The sequence below is a fragment of the Silurus meridionalis genome, unplaced genomic scaffold, assembly GCF_014805685.1.
Source record: "Silurus meridionalis isolate SWU-2019-XX unplaced genomic scaffold, ASM1480568v1 Scaffold70, whole genome shotgun sequence".
Classification (NCBI taxonomy): domain Eukaryota; kingdom Metazoa; phylum Chordata; class Actinopteri; order Siluriformes; family Siluridae; genus Silurus; species Silurus meridionalis.
This window is the reverse complement of record NW_025804663.1, coordinates 42,501-55,957: the sequence shown is the minus strand read 5'-3', so window position 1 is coordinate 55,957 and position 13,457 is coordinate 42,501. Positions and strand designations below refer to the sequence as shown.

The 13,457-nt window shown below is 36.3% G+C and overlaps 1 protein-coding gene across 1 annotated transcript in view; it reads left to right on the top strand.

Annotated features, from left to right (window-relative positions):
• itgav (integrin, alpha V) overlaps nucleotides 1-13,457 on the top strand; it is a 38,645-nt gene that overhangs the window by 13,967 nt on the left and 11,221 nt on the right. Inside the window, exons 5-18 of the mRNA XM_046844593.1 lie at nucleotides 481-542; nucleotides 1,174-1,219; nucleotides 2,963-3,085; nucleotides 3,576-3,620; nucleotides 3,874-3,917; nucleotides 4,007-4,080; nucleotides 4,698-4,710; nucleotides 6,861-6,919; nucleotides 7,005-7,012; nucleotides 8,282-8,506; nucleotides 8,604-8,795; nucleotides 9,886-9,931; nucleotides 10,231-10,338; nucleotides 11,098-11,153. Coding sequence (XP_046700549.1) covers nucleotides 481-542; nucleotides 1,174-1,219; nucleotides 2,963-3,085; nucleotides 3,576-3,620; nucleotides 3,874-3,917; nucleotides 4,007-4,080; nucleotides 4,698-4,710; nucleotides 6,861-6,919; nucleotides 7,005-7,012; nucleotides 8,282-8,506; nucleotides 8,604-8,795; nucleotides 9,886-9,931; nucleotides 10,231-10,338; nucleotides 11,098-11,153 — 1,101 coding nt within the window. The remainder of the gene's footprint in view (nucleotides 1-480; nucleotides 543-1,173; nucleotides 1,220-2,962; nucleotides 3,086-3,575; nucleotides 3,621-3,873; nucleotides 3,918-4,006; nucleotides 4,081-4,697; nucleotides 4,711-6,860; nucleotides 6,920-7,004; nucleotides 7,013-8,281; nucleotides 8,507-8,603; nucleotides 8,796-9,885; nucleotides 9,932-10,230; nucleotides 10,339-11,097; nucleotides 11,154-13,457) is intronic.

The window sequence follows — 13,457 nt, the reverse complement described above, 5'->3', positions numbered from 1 at the left end:
GCCTTGCTCAGGGGCCCCAAGAGAGGCAGTTTGGATATGCTGGGGTTTGAACCCCCCAATCTTCTGATTAGTAACCCAGAACCTTAACCACTGAACTCCCACCTCACACTCTGTGCTCTAGAGGAAGGATTTGGACTGGAATTAAAATCAACAGCTACAATGTGCTCAGGACCACAGTTTACAGGAACAGTTCTGCATGTAAGCATCACCACTGAACACTTTATATCCTATATACATTCAGTGTTCAGGATGTGGTTTCAAGGTTTCTTCAACATGAAGTCTCAGGAGTTTTTTCTGCACCATGCAGGGTTTTTGCAGAGCCTTAAAAGGTTCTTGAACTATTTTACAGGCTCTGTGTGACCAAGGAAGTAGATGTTCCTCAGTGTAGTGCACTCTTTAGGGAGTGAGAAGTGTCTGTGGTTCATTCAGTTTCCTCATTTTGTGTGTGTGTGTGTGTGTGTGTGTGTGTGTGTGAGACAGTTTCAGCCACGCCTGAAGGACAGGGGTTTTGCCAGGCTGGATTCAGCGCTGATATCGTGAAGGTAAAGTTACTTTCAGCATCTGGCCAATCAGCTGCTCCACTTTCACCTGAGAGAAAATACTGGATACAGATGAGAGAACCATGAATAAAAACCAACAGAAATTCTTTTATAGAATTTTATAAATTAGTTTAATTTATTATATTATTTATATAATTATATATTATTTATTGCAAATTTCAATAAAAATATAGAGGACAGAATTTTAATTTAGTAAAAGAAAGAAAAGAAAATATATCAAAAGTATGAAAGAAAGAAAGAAAAAAGATATAAAGAGAAGGATAATCAAATGGAGAAATGTGAAGAAAGGATTAAAAATGCCTGGGAAAAATTCAAGCAATCATAAAAAAGAATTGAAGAAAGAAGAAAGAAAAAATAGAGAGGACTTAAAAAAAAAAAATAATAATATTAATAATAAAATAAAAAAATTAAAAAGTATAATGTTTATAGCTAGTAATCAATGATTTATAAAATGAAGAATGAGAATAAAAAAGAAATAAGTGTGAACATGAATCACTAGTGTGTGTGTGTGTGTGTGTGTGTGTGTGTGTGTGTGTGTGTGTGTGTGTGTGTGTGTGTGTGTGTTGGTCCTGTACCACTGAATACATTCTGTTTTTCTTCTTTATTGTGTTAGAATAAACGAGTGGTGGTTGGAGGACCAGGGAGTTTTTACTGGCAGGGTGAGTCACAGTAAAGTCTTTATTCTGCCTTTAATCCGCCTTTATTCAGGTTCTTTTCTGCCTTTAATCTGTAGATTAACACTGTTTTTGCAAAGCGTCAGTGTTTTCTCAGAGCTGAAGCCTATGAGCTGCAATGTTGGATTTAAAATCTCTCTGTAATCAAGTCCAGAATCTGGTTATTAGAAAAGAAGAAAAAAGTGAGAATTAAAAAATTGGAAAAATATATAATGATGGTGTGTGTGTGTATATATATATATATATATATACCACCACCCAGTGTCAGTCTTCAGTGATGTTCTACCTGAACCAGTCCACCTCTTAATTCCATCATTATGACGTCACGTCTGTAGAAATCATCAGTATAATAGAGAAGTGCAGTAGATCAGAGCTGCATCACACACAGGATCTCATACAGTCACAATCAACATCATCACTAAAGCAACACACACAATGATCACCATTTAACACGTCTCCTTTCACTGGAGCCACAACTGCACCTCCACATACATCATCTCCAGCAGAAGCACACACACACACACACACACACACACACACACCTCCACACACACACACACACACACACACACACACACACACACACACACACACACACACACCTCCACATACATCATCTCCAGCAGAAGCACACACACACACACACACAATGATCACAATTCAACACAATTTAATTCAGTCTCCTTTCACTGGAGCCACAACTGCATCTCCACATACATCATCTCCAGCACACACACACACACACACCTCCACATCATCTCAGCAGAAGCACACACACACACACACACACACACACACACACACACATCATCTCAGCAGAAGCACACACACACACACACACACCTCCACACATCATCTCCAGCAGAAGCACACACACACACACACACACACACACCTCACACACACACACACACACACACACACACACACACACACACACCTCCACATCATCTCCAGCAGAAGCACCGATATTCCCCTTATCACATCACCCCGGGGTTCCTGCCTTTCTGTTCATTACGTTTTTTCTGGGGGTTTGAAACAAAGGTAAATTGTGTTTTTGTGTGAATTCTACAGGACCGGAAACACAAAAGTGTACGGTTTATGAAAAAGCCTAACTTACACTGTTTTGAAGTGTTTTGGCGACTTTTCATCACCATGTCCAGCTTTTCTTGTAAAGTCCTTCTACTAGATGTCCTTGTAAGTGTTTCTGTGACCAAATCAGTTTCTTCTCTTCTGTCAGTCGTTCTGGAATAAAAACAGCTGTTAAATCCACATGAATATTTTGGAGATTGTGCAGTTTGCTACAGATGCAGGTTGTGAGCTCTGACTATTGACGCTCTTTAACTGTCCAATCAAAAGACGTAAAAATGCGGACGTTGTCGGATTCCAGATCGAGGGCTACGGTGTCCTAAGTCAATGATTCTGATAGTTTAGACCAGCAGAGAAGGTCTTTCTGGACCTAATGGTCTGGCAGTGATCTTACCTGTAGCATGTACATAAACATACACATGAAAATGTGTGTGCACTCAACTCCATTCACTCCAGTGTTGATGCAGCATTACCCAGTGTCCTCTTAACCCTCTGGAGAAGTTCTGTACTGCCATGTGAAGATCTTCAGAAAGAGGAAATGAAAGTGTTGTGTATATATGTGTGTGTGTGTGTGTGTGTGTGTGTGTGTGTGTGTGTGTTTATATGTGTATGAGGTTAAAGATCCAGTTCTCTCCTCAGGGCAGCTGATCTCAGATGATATCTCAGAGGTTCTCAGCAGACTCACTAAAGAGTTAACCACCAAATACAGTAACCAGATGGCCACCAAATCCGCCAGCGCTCAGTACGACGACAGCTACCTCGGTAACCTCCCACACCTTTACTTCTTTATTACTTTATTATTATTTACTCTTTATGTTCATCCCTTTCTCATGAACTCATCTGTATTTACTGTCTGTAGCAATCATCAATACATTGCAGACATATATTAACTTATGAATAGAATAGAAAAGAATAAACTTTTCTGGAAGGAAGAATCAACAAAAGACGGATAAGAAGAAGAATTTAAAAGGGTAGAGAATTAGAAAAGGATGAAAAAAAATCAGGAAGAGAGTAAAGGAGGAATTAGTGAAATGAAAGAAAGAAAAAGACCATTGAATGCAGTTAGTTTAGGAGAAGGAGAGAAAAAACAGACTGAAGTGAAGGACAAGAAATGAGAGAGAATTTAAATAGAGAACAAATAAAAATAGAATAAGGGTATAATTGGATAAAACAAATTGGAAAGAAAATAAAGATTAAAAATATATATTTGAAGTGTGTGTGTGTGTGTGTGTGTGTGTGTGTGTGTGTGCAGGTTACTCTGTGGCAGTTGGAGATTTTAATAACGATGGTGTGGATGGTAAGGAAGTAATTTTTTGTACCGATGTTTATACAAACTTAGTCCACATAAATGAAATCCTATTGAAATGCTATAATTACTGAATTAATTAAAATGTTTGTGTTTAAATGTAAAACATTTCCACACGGTTTTCATGGTGGAACCATGAATGGTATGGTTAAAGATATAAATTCCATATGGCATGGTTCTCTGACCTTCATCGTTGCTTAGGGATTACGTTTATGTTTACTCCCACTGCGTTTGCGTTCTCTAGACTACGTCACCGGTGTTCCGAGAGGAGAGAAAGCCCTGGGCTACGTGAGAGATATTTTATTATTCATCTCACATTCTTTCTCTGCTCATTGATGGACTTCATGGTCACACTCTGTTCACTCTGTGTTCTACAGGTGAACATCTTTAATGGGCAGAACATGGCCTCCACAGTGAACTTCACTGGCCTGCAGGTGAGGTATAGAGTGTAGTGTAGTATAGAGTATAATATGAAGTAAAGATTATAGTGCAGTATAAAGTATAGTATGGAGTAAAGAGTATAAAGTATAATATGTAGTATGGAGTATAGTGTAGTATGGAGTATAGATTATAGTATTAGGTAAAGATTATAGTGTAGTATGGAGTATAATATGGAGTATAGAGTGTAGTGCAGTATAGAGTGTAGCATGGAATATGAAGTATAGTGTAGTATAAGTATAGTGTAGTATACAGTATAGTATGTATTATCATGTATAGTATGAAGTATAGTGTAGTATAGAGTATAATATGGAGTGTAGAGTATAGTGCAGTATAGAGTATAGTATGGAATATGGAGTACAGTTTAGTATAGATTATAGTATGGAGTATAGAGTATTGTATGGAATATAGAGTATAGTATTGGAGTATATAGTGTAGTATAGAGTATATCATGGAATATATAGTATAGTATGGAGTATAGTGTAGTATAGAGTATAGTATGAAATATAGAGTACAGTATGGAGTATAAAGTGTAATGTAATATAAACTATAGTGTGGAGTATAAAGTGTAGTGTAGTATAGAGTATAGTATGGTATATAAAATGGTATGGAGTATAACGTGTGGTGTAGTATAGAGTATAGTGTAGTATAGAGTGTAGTATGTAGTATAGAGTGTGGTAGGATAGAGTATAGTATGGATTATAGAGTGTAGTGTAGTATACAGTATAGTGTGGAGTATAAAGTGTAGTGTAGTATACAGTATAGTTTGGAGTATAGAGTGTAGTGTAGTATACAGTCTAGTTTGAAGTATAGAGTGTAGTGTAGTTTGAAGTATAGTATGTAGTATAGAGTGTGATAGAGAGTATAACGAGTGTAGTATGGAGTGTGTAGTGTAGTATACAGTATAGTTTGGAGTATAGTATGTAGTATAGAGTGTAGTGTAGTATAGAGTATAGTGTGGAGTATAGAGTGTAGTGTAGTATAAGTATAGTGTAGTATGGAGTATAGAGTGTAGTGTAGTATACAGTAAAGTTTGGAGTATAGAGTGTGGTAGGGAGTATAAAATGTAGTGTAGTATGGAGTAAAGAGTGTAGTGTAGTATACAGTATAGTTTGGAGTATAGTATGTAGTATAGAGTGTGGTAGGGAGTATAAAGTGTGGAGTATAGAGTGTAGAGTAGTATAGAGTATAGTGTGTAGTATAGAGTGTAGTGTAGTATAGTATAGTATGGAGTATAGTGTGTAGTATAGAGTGTATAAAGTGTAGTGTAGTATGGAGTAAAGAGTGGAGTATAGAGTGTAGTGTAGTATACAGTATAGTTTGGAGTATAGTATGTAGTATAGAGTGTGGTAGGGAGTATAAAGTGTAGTGTAGTATAGAGTATAGTGTGTAGTATAGACTGTAGTGTAGTATAGAGTATAGTGTGGAGTATAGTATGTAGTATAGAGTGTGGTAGAGAGTATAAAGTGTAGTGTAGTATGGAGTATAGAGTGTAGTGTAGTATAGAGTATAGTGTGGAGTATAGTGTAGTATAGAGTGTGGTAGAGAGTATAAAGTGTAGTGTAGTATGGAGTATAGAGTGTAGTGTAGTATAGAGTATAGTGTGGAGTATAGTGTAGTATAGAGTGTGGTAGAGAGTATAAAGTGTAGTGTAGTATGGAGTATAGAGTGTAGTATAGAGTATAGTGTGGAGTATAGTGTAGTATAGAGTGTGGTAGAGAGTATAAAGTGTAGTGTAGTATGGAGTATAGAGTGTAGTGTAGTATAGTATAGTGTGTAGTATAGACTGTAGTGTAGTATAGAGTGTGGTAGAGAGTATAAAGTGTAGTGTAGTATGGAATATAGAGTGTAGTGTAGTATAGAGTATAGTGTGGAGTATAGTGTAGTATAGAGTGTGGTAGAGAGTATAAAGTGTAGTGTAGTATAAAGTATAGATTAGAGTGCAATTATTTGTAGAGTGTAGTGTAGTATACAGTATAGTTTGGAGTATAGTATGTAGTATAGAGTGTGGTAGGGAGTATAAAGTGTAGTGTAGTATAGAGTATAGTGTGTAGTATAGACTGTAGTGTAGTATAGAGTATAGTGTGTAGTATAGACTGTAGTGTAGTATAGCGTGTGGTAAAGAGTATAAAGTGTAGTGTAGTATGGAGTATAGAGTGTAGTGTAGTATAGAGTATAGTGTGGAGTATAGTGTAGTATAGAGTGTGGTAGAGAGTATAAAGTGTAGTGTAGTATGGAGTATAGAGTGTAGTGTAGTATAGAGTATAGTGTGGAGTATAGTGTAGTATAGAGTGTGGTAGAGAGTATAAAGTGTAGTGTAGTATGGAGTATAGAGTGTAGTGTAGTATAGAGTATAGTGTGGAGTATAGTGTAGTATAGAGTGTGGTAGAGAGTATAAAGTGTAGTGTAGTATGGAGTATAGAGTGTAGTGTAGTATAGAGTATAGTGTGGAGTATAGTGTAGTATAGAGTGTGGTAGAGAGTATAAAGTGTAGTGTAGTATGGAATATAGAGTGTAGTGTAGTATAGAGTATAGTGTGGAGTATAGTGTAGTATAGAGTGTGGTAGAGAGTATAAAGTGTAGTGTAGTATAAAGTATAGATTAGAGTGCAATTATTTGTAGAGTGTAGTGTAGATTATAGCGAGAGTAAAGTACAGTATGTAGTGTGTGTGTGTGTGTGTGTGTGTGTGTGTGTGTGTGTGTGTGTGTGTGTGTGTGTGTGTGTGTGTGTGTGTGGATCTTAGAGCTCGGCCAGTGATCAGTGTGAACTCCACCCTGGATATAACTCCACAGATCCTGAGTCTGGAGGATAAAAGCTGCACACTTCCTGGAACGAGCACCACGGTGTCTTGGTCAGTTCTCACTAGGCCCTTATTCACTTCCCTTGCCGGAGTCTCCTATCACCACCTTCTCCTCTATTACTCTCTCACTCTGTAGGACACGGGGTATCTGTGAATAAATTTATTTAATTCATAAAATTTTAAATAAATCTTTAAAAACATTTATTTTTATTTTAATGAATTAAATTAATTTTATTCTCATATATATATATATATATATATATATATATATATATATATATATATATATATATATATATATATATATATATATATATATATATATATATATATATATATATATATATATATATATATATATATATATATATATATATATATATATATATATATATATATATATATATATATATATATATATATATATATATATATATATATATATATATATATATATATATATATATATATATATATATATATATATATATATATATATATATATATATATATATATATATATATATATATATATATATATATATATATATATATATATATATATATATATATATATATATATATATATATATATATATATATATATATATATATATATATATATATATATATATATATATATATATATATATATATATATATATATATATATATATATATATATATATATATATATATATATATATATATATATATATATATATATATATATATATATATATATATATATATATATATATATATATATATATATATATATATATATATATATATATATATATATATATATATATATATATATATATATATATATATATATATATATATATATATATATATATATATATATATATATATATATATATATATATATATATATATATATATATATATATATATATATATATATATATATATATATATATATATATATATATATATATATATATATATATATATATATATATATATATATATATATATATATATATATATATATATATATATATATATATATATATATATATATATATATATATATATATATATATATATATATATATATATATATATATATATATATATATATATATATATATATATATATATATATATATATATATATATATATATATATATATATATATATATATATATATATATATATATATATATATATATATATATATATATATATATATATATATATATATATATATATATATATATATATATATATATATATATATATATATATATATATACACACAGTGACATAGATAATATAAATGAGTGTGTAATTCCTCCTGTTCTCCTGCTGTTCCTCCTGTTTCTCCTTCTCCTTCTGTTTATTCTGTTCATCCTGCTACTGCTCTTCCTTCTGTTTCAAAGAGTGTGTTTGTGTGTACAGGAAGTTGGACCTGTTGGTTGGAGCTCCTCTGTTTATGGAGCGTGGCTCTGATGGGAAGCTGCGGGAGGTGGGACAGGTTTATATTTACCTGTCGAGTGGTGGCTTCTCCTTCCAGCCTCCTCTCAAACTGACCGGCTCTGAGATCTACTCTCGCTTCGGCAGCTCCATCACCAGCCTGGGGGACCTGGATGGGGATGGCTTTAATGGTACGTACACACACGTGTACACACACACACACACACACACACTGGGTTTAATGTATCTATAAGTGTGTGTGTGTGTGTGTGTGTGTGTGTGGGACAGACGTGGCGGTATCTGCTCCGTACGGTGGATCTTCTCGGCAGGGGTTGGTGTATATCTATAACGGGCGAGCCGGTGGGCCGGACTCTCAGCCCTCTCAGGTCTTAAAGGGGAAGTGGGCGTCGACCTCGCTGCCTCCCAGCTTCGGCTACGCCATGCATGGAGCCATGGACATCGACCAGAACGGCTACCCGGGTAACACACACACACACACACACACACACACACACACACACACCATGAGTCATCCTTTTATCTGTATAGCATGGGTTTAATAGGCATGAGTTGTAATGTTTTTTTGTTTGTGAAGTTCACAGAAGGGAAGGGTCAGGAAAGAGAAAATGAAGAACAGTGACTAAAAAAAAGGAGGGTAAAAAAGAAAGCACTTGATTTAATTCAGTAGTAATAAGGATGAAGGGTAGAATTTGAAGAAGTAGAATTATGAGAAGATTGGTGTTTACAGGTTTCATGGTGTTTTTAGGTTTTTCTAGTGATCTGACTCACAACTCTATCTATCCTCCCTACACACACACACACACACACACACACACACACACACACACACACACAGTGACATAGATAATATAAATGAGTGTGTAAAGATATTTATAGAAGATATACTTCCTGTGTTACACTTCCTGGTCTCATTCTAATGTCCACATCACATATAACTCCTCCTAGTAACCTGTCATGACCTTCACCAAGAATAGAAAAATAAATCAACAATAGAAAATAATTAAATGTAAAGAAAAATTAAGAAAGAATGGAAAAATGTAGAAATAAAGAATTGATGGTGCTCCAGGTGTAAGTTTGTACACTACTGATAAACTGATATGCAGTACCAGTCAAAACCTTCTTTCTTTATTTTTATTAGTTTACAACATTTGGACAATCTAAAATCTTAAACATATTCTGGGTTGTTTAAAAAACAATATTCAAGATTTTTTTTATTTGTCCCAGACAGAATACAACTTTGGGAATGTCTGCTACTCTGTAAATTATGCATTAAATTAAAGGAACTATAAATATAAAATATGAGGAAAATATAGTAGATAACAATAAATTGGTAGTTAAATATAGTGTCAATATATTAAGATGTGCAAAAGAGAAGTACAAATTGCACAAAGTGTAGTAAAGTATGATGATGAACTGAAAACTGATGATGATGATGAACTAAGTTAACAAGTTTTTTTAACGTGTTCGTTCATAGTTTGGATTCTTTAATTACTACATATACATTATTATATATTCCTTAATATCTGTGTAACGTGTTTGTATGTCACAGATCTGGTGGTAGGCGTGTTTGGAGCTGATAAAGCAGTTCTTTACAGGTACTGCAGTGTGTTTAACACACACACACACACACACACGCACACACACACGCACATGTTTCTAATTAACCCACAGTGTGTCCTCACACTTTATGGCCTGTTAGGGAAGTTTGATGCTTTGTGCTGAAAACACACACAAACGCACACGCACACGCACACGCACACACAGAGACAGAGTAGCTAAGCGATAATCCATCCTCACACATCATCTTCAGTGAGGCTGAAAATTGTTTTACAATTTTTTTCATATTCAATCACCGTTCATGATATTATTTTGTGTGTGTGTGTGTGGATCTTAGAGCTCGGCCAGTGATCAGTGTGAACTCCACCCTGGATATAACTCCACAGATCCTGAGTCTGGAGGATAAAAGCTGCACACTTCCTGGAACGAGCACCACGGTGTCTTGGTCAGTTCTCACTAGGCCCTTATTCACTTCCCCTTGCCGGAGTCTCCTATCACCACCTTCTCCTCTATTACTCTCTCACTCTGTAGGACACGGGGTATCTGTGAATAAAATTTATTTAATTCATAAAAATTTTAAATAAATCTTTAAAAAACATTTATTTTTTATTTTAATGAATTAAATTAATTTTATTCTCATATATATATATATATATATATACACACAGTGGAACCTCTGAGCTTGCGAGGTTAGGGACCAAGACCGGTCACGAGTTCAAATTTTTTTTTTTTATATATATATATATATATATATATATATATATATATATATATATATATATATATATAAAAGAAAAAATATATAAAAATAAAATAAATGACTATGCACTCTTGTTTTGTACATTGTGTTCTAATCAAGTAATGAATTAACAAATTGATAAATTAATCAGTTAATTATATACTTAATTAATTAATATTTTCTTCATATATATATATATATATATATATATATATATATATATATATATATATATATATATATATATATATAAAACAATTATACTAACATTTACAACAAAATATTTTGTTTATATTTTTTTAAATGGAGTCAATGCAGAGTTTTATGAAATAAGCTACATTTTTTGTAGTCTAATAGTTCTATATATTCATAACAATTGTTTTTATTTTTTTATAAATAATATAATAAATATAATCTGAACTTCAGACTAAGTTTTATATAAAACTTTGTTTCCTGTTCTGTTAGTTTCATGGTGAAATACTGTCTGAAGGCCAGTGGTAAAGGAGCGCCATCCACCCTGAGTAAGCGTATACACACACACACACACACACACACACACACACACACACACACACACACTGGTGTGGTTTGAAAATGTCTCTGTAGGAGGGAGAGGATGTAGTAAACAGTGTATCATGCTGAGACAGGCTGAATATAATAGCCTCCAGACTCACACCCTACTGATCTGACACACACACACACACACACACACACACACACACACACACCATTGCACTTTAAAAGCTTTCTGAGTCTCACATTGGATGGGCAGTTACAGAATAATGAGAGTTTTCACAGGGAGTGTGTGACTGCATCAGGTGTGTGTGTGTAAGAGTCTCTAAGGGCGTGTCTGGCTCAAGTTTGTGTGGGGGGTATAGAGAGTATGTGCAAGTGTGTGGAGAAATGTCTATAGGAAGTGTCTGGAGTGTGTCTGGTGGTGTGTGTAGGGAGTGTGTGCAGGAACTGTCAGGGGGAGTGTCTGATGGGGTGTGCAAGGACTGTCTGGGGAAGTGTTTGTACAAAGTGTCTGGATGAGTGTGTGTAGGTAGTGTCTGGGGGTAGTGTGTGCCGGGACTGTCTGGAGGGCATGTGTGCAGGGACTGTCTGTGTGGAATGTGTTTGTGGGGGTTGTCTGGGTGGAGTGAGACTGAGAGAGTGTCTGGGATGATCGTGTGTAGGGAGTGTCTGGGTTAAGCATGTGTAGGGAGTGTCTGGGTGGAATGGGTGGTGGTTTTGTCTGGGTGGAGTGAGACTGAGAGAGGTCTGGAATGATCGTGTGTAGGGAGTGTCTGGGTGGAATGTGTGTGGGGGGCTTGTCTGGTTGGAGTGTCTGGGTTAGTGTGTGCAGGGAGTGTATGAGGAAGTGTCTGGGGTGAGTGGGAGTAGGGACTCTATGGGGAGTGTGTGTAGGGAGTGTCTGGTGGGAGTGTGTGTAGGGAGTGTTTGGGGGAGTGTCTGGTGGGGTGTGCAAGAAAGTTTGTGGGGGTGTGCAGGGACTGTCTGGGGGAGTTTGTGTAGAGAGTGTCTGGGGTGTGTGTGGAGGAGTGTCTTGAGGGGTTTAGGGAGTTTTAGGGTGGAGTGTGTGTAAGGGACTGTCTTGGGGTAGTGTCTGGGGTGTGTGTGCAGGTATCGCCTGGGAGCAGTGTCTAGGCAGTGTCTGGGTGGAGTGTCGGTGGGGTGCCTGGGTGGAATGTATGGGTGGGGAGTGTCTTGGGCAGTGTCTGGATTGTCTGGGGAAATATGTAAAGAGTGTCTAGAAGAATGTGTATAGGGAGTGTCTAGAAGAATGTGTATAGGCAGTGTCTGGGTTTAGTGTGTATAGGGAGTGTCTGGAGGAAGTGTGTGTTGTGATTGCCTGGGCCAGTGTTTAGGTAGAGTGTCTGGGGGCAGTGTGTTTAGGAGTGTGTATAGGGAGTGTCTGGGGAGTGTGTGTAGAGTGGGTGGGATTGTATGGAGAAGTGAGTATAGGGAGCATGTGGGATGTGTCTGGGATGAGTGTGTGTAGGGAGTGTCTGGGTGGAATGTGTCTGGGGAGTGTGTAGGAAGTGTCTGGAAGTAGTGTCTGGGTGGAGTGTGTGTAGGTAGTGTCTGGGAATTGTCTGGGGAAATATGGGTAGGGAGTGTCTGGGGACTGTGTGTAGGGAGTGTTTTGTTGGAGTGTCTGGTGTAGTGTTTCTCAGTAGTGTCTGGAGTGTGTCTGGAGGAGAGTCTAGCGGAGTGTGTGCAGGAGTGTCTGGCGGAGTGTGTGGGGGATTATCTAGAGGAGTGTCTCGTGGAATGTGTGTAGGGGATTGTCTGGGTGTAGTGTATCTGGGGGAGTGTGTGTGGGCGAGTGTCTGGGTGAAGTGTGTATAGGGAGTGTCTTGTTTAAGTGTGTAGGGAGTGTCTGGAGGTAGTGTCTGGGCGGGGTGTCTGGGTGGAGTATCTGGGGTAGTGTGTATGGGGAGTGTCTGGGATGAGTGTGTGTAGGAAGTGTCTGGGGTAGACTGTGTGCAGGTAGAGTCTGGGAATTGTCTGGGAAGTCTGTAGAGAGAGTCTTGGGGACTGTGTGTTGAGTGTGTATTGGGAGTGTCTGAAGGTAGTGTCGGGGAGAGTGTTTAGGGAGTGTCTGGGGAGTGTCTCAGGTAGTGTCTGTGGGAGTGTGCGTGTCTCAGGTAGTGTGTGTAGGGAGTGTGCGTGGGGAGTGTCTGGGTGGAATGTGTATAGGGAGTGTCTGGGTTTAGTGTATCTGGGGTAATGTCTGGGTGGAATGTGTATAGGGAGTGTCTGGGTTTAGTATGTCTGGGGTAATGTCTGGGTGGAATGTGTACAGGGAGTGTCTGGGT